Source organism: Pseudochaenichthys georgianus, chromosome 5 (genome assembly GCF_902827115.2).
Source record: "Pseudochaenichthys georgianus chromosome 5, fPseGeo1.2, whole genome shotgun sequence".
NCBI lineage: Eukaryota > Metazoa > Chordata > Actinopteri > Perciformes > Channichthyidae > Pseudochaenichthys > Pseudochaenichthys georgianus.
Window position 1 is genome coordinate 1,999,954 of NC_047507.1, and position 5,881 is coordinate 2,005,834.

The 5,881-nt window shown below is 46.7% G+C and overlaps 1 protein-coding gene across 1 annotated transcript; it reads left to right on the forward strand.

The window, feature by feature from the left end:
• Positions 1 to 609: 609 nt before the first annotated feature.
• On the forward strand, positions 610 to 5,673 carry LOC117447356 (odorant receptor 131-2-like). Its single transcript, XM_034084064.1, has 2 exons — positions 610 to 720; positions 4,921 to 5,673. Exon 2 carries the CDS (start codon positions 4,930 to 4,932, stop codon positions 5,671 to 5,673), a length of 744 nt encoding a protein of 247 aa, XP_033939955.1. The 5' UTR covers positions 610 to 720; positions 4,921 to 4,929.
• The last annotated feature ends 208 nt before the right edge of the window (positions 5,674 to 5,881 follow it).

A 5,881-nucleotide genomic window follows, 5' to 3' on the forward strand; every position in this document is an offset into this window, starting at 1 on the left:
TGGAAAAAATATGCCTATTTTCTTTACATTAAGTTTATTTCCCCCTTTAACTGAGTTCAATTATGTAATCAAAGTCAGTCCGGATAATAGCTACAAAATGTTAATAAATGTTCTGAATTTGAGCCCTTATTCAACACTAATTTAGTTGCACTTTGTTTTACACCATTTTCATTATTTAATGTCTTCATTACACCGTATGTTGCATTGTTGGAGGTGAAACATTTAAATCTTAAATGTGAGAAAATCTAATGTCTAATGATGTTTTTTTATAATTGAACACTGTAAAGCTTTGTAATTATATATTCATTTCTGGTAAAAGTGCGTTGAACTGCTGATAAATAGCATGCATAACTTGTATTATATGCTTTTTGATAGCCATACTTTGAAGATCACTATATTGTCCCAACATTTCATAAACTCCTTTTTGGCCAAATGTTTGCTGTTTTTGTAGTTGTTTTGTAGTTCTTAGTTAAGTGCCTATTTTTTTTTTTTTTTTTCCATTTGTAGAACTTTTTGTCCATTGTCTTTGCATCATCTTGACGTTGTCTTGTATCTCTTCTTGTGGTTTTCTCAGCTTGTCTCCTCATGAATAATTTCACCACCGTCGTGTACCGGGACAGTTTGAACGTGGCGATAATCAAGAATGTTGTCACCGTGGTTCTCTGCATCTTTATCAACTTCATCAATTGCACGCTGGTGCACACCTTCAGGAAACACCAGGTACATACATTTAACACTTGTGAATGGATGTTTAAAATGCGTTGTTTGGAGCTTTTGTAATTAGAAAAATAGCAATGTTTCTATGTCTTTATAAGGAGCTTTATTATAACAATATAGCAACTTCAGCAGAGGTGGGAGAAGTGCAGGTCTTGTTTTTGAGTAAAAGTAGAAGTACTCAGATCTTGTTTTTGAGTAAAACTAGAAGTACTCAGATCTTGTACTTGAGTAAAAGTAGAAGTTCTCAGATCTTGTACTTGAGTAAAAGTAGAAGTACTCAGATATTGTACTTGAGTAAAAGTAGAAGTACTCAGGTATTGTATTTGAGTAAAAGTAGAAGTACTCAGGTCTTGTACTTGAGTAAAAGTATAAGTATTCAGGTCTTGTTCTTGAGTAAAAGTAGAAGTACTCAGGTCTTGTTTTTGAGTAAAACTAGAAGTACTCATATCTTGTACTTGAGTAAAAGTAGAAGTACCAGATTGTAGGAATACTCTGTTACTGTTGTGCACCGACATAAATGTTAAGTCTAGTCATGTTTCATGTTTTGTTTAACCATTTTCTGTCTTGTCTCCCACTTCCTATCCTGGTGTGTGTCTCCCGCCCTCATCAGCGTCAGCCCGGCCCCTGATTGTTCCCACCTGTGTCTTGTTATCCTGTGTTTAAATTCCCCTGTCTCCCAGTGTTCAGTGTCAGTTCGTCTTGCCATGGTCAGACCTATGCTCTCTTTGTGCTCTTGTAAAGTTTGTGTTCCTCACTACGAGAGTGCCTCTCTGAAGAACCAGCACCTTACCGTGGTAGTGAGGTTTGTGTGCCCTGATGAACCTGGGGGCTGTGTTGTCTGGAACCTTGTGTTCCTGGTAGGGTCTCCCATGGCAAATTGGTCTCAGGCAAGGGGCCAGACTAAGATTGGTTCAAAATACCTCATGAAAGACGACACAAGAAGTGAGGATACCCGGCCCGGAGGAAGCCCGGGGTCCCTTTCTGGAGCCAGGCCCAGAAGGAGGACTCGTCGGCGAGCGCCTGGTGGCCGGGCTTGCCACGGAGCCCGGCTGGGCCCAGCCCGAAAAGGCAACGTGGGCAACACATTCGCTTCTCCGTCCCGTGGGCCCACCACCTACGGGGAACAGCGATGGGGTCGGGTGCGCTGCCAGAAGGGTGGCAGTGAAAGCGGAGGATCTCGACGGACCAGACCCGGGCGACATAAGCTGGCTTTGGGGACGTGGAACGTCACCTCTCTGGGGGGGAAGGAGCCGGAGCTTTGTGCGGGAGGTGGAGCGTTACCAGTTGGATCTGGTTGGGCTCACCTCTATGCACAGCGTCGGCTCTGGAACCTTACTTCTGGATAGGGGTTGGACTCTATTCTTCTCCGGAGTTGCTCAAGGTGTGAGGCGCCGGGCGGGTGTGGGGATACTCCCCGGTTAGGTGCTTCGTTGTTGGAGTTTACCCCAGTGGACGAGAGGGTCGCCTCCCTACGCCTGCGGGTTATGGGCGGGAAAATTCTGTATGGGGGCTCCTGAAGGGGACTCTTTAATCTTGCTGGGAGACTTCAACGCACATGTGGGCAATGATGGAGACACTTGGAGGGGCGTGATTGGGAGGAACGGCCCCCCTGATCTGAACCGGAGTGGTGGTTTGTTACTGGACTTCTGTGCTAGTCATGGATTGGCCATAACAAACACCATGTTCGAACATAAGGATGCTCATAAGTGTACGTGGTACCAGAGCACCCTAGGCAGAAGGTCCATGATCGATTTAGTTATCGTATTATCGGACCTGAGGCCGTATGTTTTGGACACTCGGGTAAAGAGAGGGGCGGAGTTGTCAACTGATCACCATCTGGTGGTGAGTTGGGTCGAGTGGCGGGGGAAGCCTCTGGATAGACCTGGTAAGCCCAAACGTGTAGTTCGGGTGAACTGGGAACGTCTGGAGGAGGCCCAAGTTCAGGAGGCCTTCAACTCACACCTCCGGCGGAGCTTTTCGGGCATTCCTGTGGAGGTTGGGGACATTGAACCAGAGTGGTCGGTGTTCAAAACCTCTATTGCCGAAGCCGCGGCGGGGAGCTGTGGTCTCAAGGTCCTAGGTGCCTCAAGGGGCGGTAACTCTCAAACCTCCTGGTGGACACCGGTGGTCAGGGAAGCCGTCCGACTGAAGAAGGAGGCCTTCAGGGATTTGTTATCCCGGGGGACTCCCGAAGCAGTTGCAAGGTACCGACAGGCCCGTAGGGCAGCAGCCTCATCCGTGGCCGACGCAAAGCAGCGGGTGTGGGAGAAGTTCGGAGAAGACATGGAGAAGGACTTTCGGGTGGCACCAAAGTTGTTCTGGAAAACTGTCCGACACCTCAGGAGGGGGAAGCAGGGAACCATCCAAGCTGTGTACAGTAAGGATGGGACGTTGTTGACCTCAACTGATGGAGTGTTAGGGCGTTGGAAGGAACACTTTGAGGAACTCCTGAACCCGACAACTCCGCCCTCTATGTTTGAGGCAGAGCTGGAGTATGACGGGGGATCAACACCAATCTCCCGGGGATTCTCCATTGTTCCCTCACTCGAGAACAAGACCCCGAGATACTTGAACTCCTTCACTTGGGGTAAGGACTCATTCCCTACTTGGAGTGGACAGTCCATCGGTTTCCTGCTGAGAACCATGGCCTCAGATTTGGAGGTGCTGATCCTCATCCCAGCCGCTTCACACTCGGTTGCGAACCGATCCAGTGAGTGCTGAAGGTCGCAGACCGATGAAGCCATTAGAACCACATCATCTGCAAAAAGCAGTGGTGCAATCCTTAGTCCACCGAACTGCAGACCCCCTCCCCCACGACTACACCTCGAAATCCGACCCATGTATATTACAAACAGGATTGGTGACAAAGCGCAGCCCTGGCGGAGGCCAACCCTCACCGGAAATGGGTCTGACTTACTGCCGAGGACCCGGACACAGCTCTCGCTTTGGGAGTACAGAGATTGGATGGCCCTGAGTAGAGACCCCCTCACCCTATACTCCCGCAGCACCTCCCACAGCAACTACCTGGGAACTCGGTCATACGCCTTCTCCAAGTCTACAAAACACATGTAGACTGGATAAGCGTATTCCCAGGCCCCCTCCAGGATCCTTGCGAGAGTAAACAGCTGATCCGTCGTTCCACGACCAGGACGGAATCCGCATTGTTCCTCCTCAATCTGAGGTTTGAAAATCGGTCTGACCCTCCTTTCGAGTACCTTAGAGTAAACTGGTTGATGTCGCCAGGGAAAAGAAAGTTTGGGGCTCTCTGCTGGAACTGCTATCCCCGCGACCCGACCACGGATACGCGGGAGAAGATGGATGGATGGACTACGAGAGCGCTTTCATTTTGTTCTCAATTTTTGTCATCTCAGCTAAAGATTCGATAGTGACCATTTTTTGTTCATCTTGCTGTGTTTTTGGAAAATAAAGTATCTTACCAATACTTTACCTCTGTCTCCTGGGTCGTGCAATTGGGTCCTACATCCTGAGTGTCTGAGTTCATAACAGTTACAGTAAAAGTCCTGCTTTCAAAATGTTACTCAAGTAAAAGTAGAAAAGTATTCTCATCTAAATATAGTGAAAGTAGCGACAGTAAAAGTAGTCATTGTGCAGATTGGTCCATTTCCGAATAATATACATGATATGTTTGTGAAGCTGACCGTTGAGCGGCCCAGACCAAGCAAGGAGGCAGAACGTCCAAAATACAACCCGGTGTGGGCATTTATTACTCAAACGTATGACACAGCCTCAATCTGCTGTTCACGTGAGCAGAGGATCTAACACACCACCCAGCCTCCTAACAGACAGGGAAACAGAGCCTATATACAAACACACCCTAACCAATTAGAGACAGGCGGGGGGAGGAGACAACACAGGGCACCAGGTGAACATAATCAGGAGCAACAGAAAAAACGGGAGGGGGAACACTTTTCAAAATAAAAGACATGTGCAATATATAAGGCCCGAAGCAGTCAGTCAACAGTGATAAAACCTCTGTCATTATAAAACATTGTGACCTTCGTCACAATGTTTTATAATGATTGATCATGAAAGTGTTCTCAAAGCTGGTAAAGGTGCAGCTAGTTTGAATGGCTTTGTATACTGCAGGGTAGCTTGTGAATTTACTCCAGGTGGAACTAAAGTCTGATTTAACACTTGATTATATAGTATATATTATATATATATTTGTCTCTTTTCCTGCAGGTTTTCAACATGAACCCTCGCTACATCCTGTACATCCACCTGGTTCTGAACGACATGATCCTGCTCACCACCTTCACACTGGTCTATGTCCTGAGTTACATCGTCTACACGCTCAACGTCTCCTTCTGCATGTTCCTGCTCAGCATTGCCATATTATCCAACGTCAACAACCCGTTCACGCTGGCTGTGATGGCGGTGGAGTGTTACATCGCTGTGTGCTTCCCTCTCAGACACTCCCTCATCTGCACGGTGCAGAAAACATACGCCGTTATCGGCCTCATGTGGCTGATCGGACTCCTCACCATTCTTCCGGATATTTTCAATGCTTTGGCCACAGAGTCCCTGGACTTCTTTCGCTCCAGGGTGTTTTGTTTCAGTGCAAATGTCTTCAGAAACCCCGTTCTTAAAGAGAGGCGAGACGTGTCCAACATCGTGTGTCTGGTGATAATTTGGCTCACTCTTTTTTACACATACTTCCATATAATCTGCACAGCGAAGTTAGCGGCGGCGGATAATAAAAAGGCGAGAAACACAGTGTTGCTGCACGGATTCCAGCTTCTGCTCTGCATGCTGACATATATTTTCTTTTTATCCATTGAGGGTCTCACGTTTCTTTTCCCCAGAGCAGTGCGGACCATTCGCTTTATCATTTCAATACTCATCCACGTTCTGCCTCGACTCATCAGTCCGCTGGTTTACGGGCTGAGAGACAAGATGTTCAGGAAGTACCTGAGAAAATACTTACCCAGCTAGAAAAAAAAAAAAAACATTCTGAGAATGTTACCGTTCACTGTTCTCGGAATGTTTTCAGCCGGAAGTTTTCTTTTGGTTCCTAGAATGTTCTTCTTAACGGTAGGATAACTTTCTCTAAAAACATTCTCAAAATGCTTGATAATAACCTTTTTTAAATGTTTTTGATAACATTGTTAGAACATTATGAACTACTATTCTTAAAACGTTT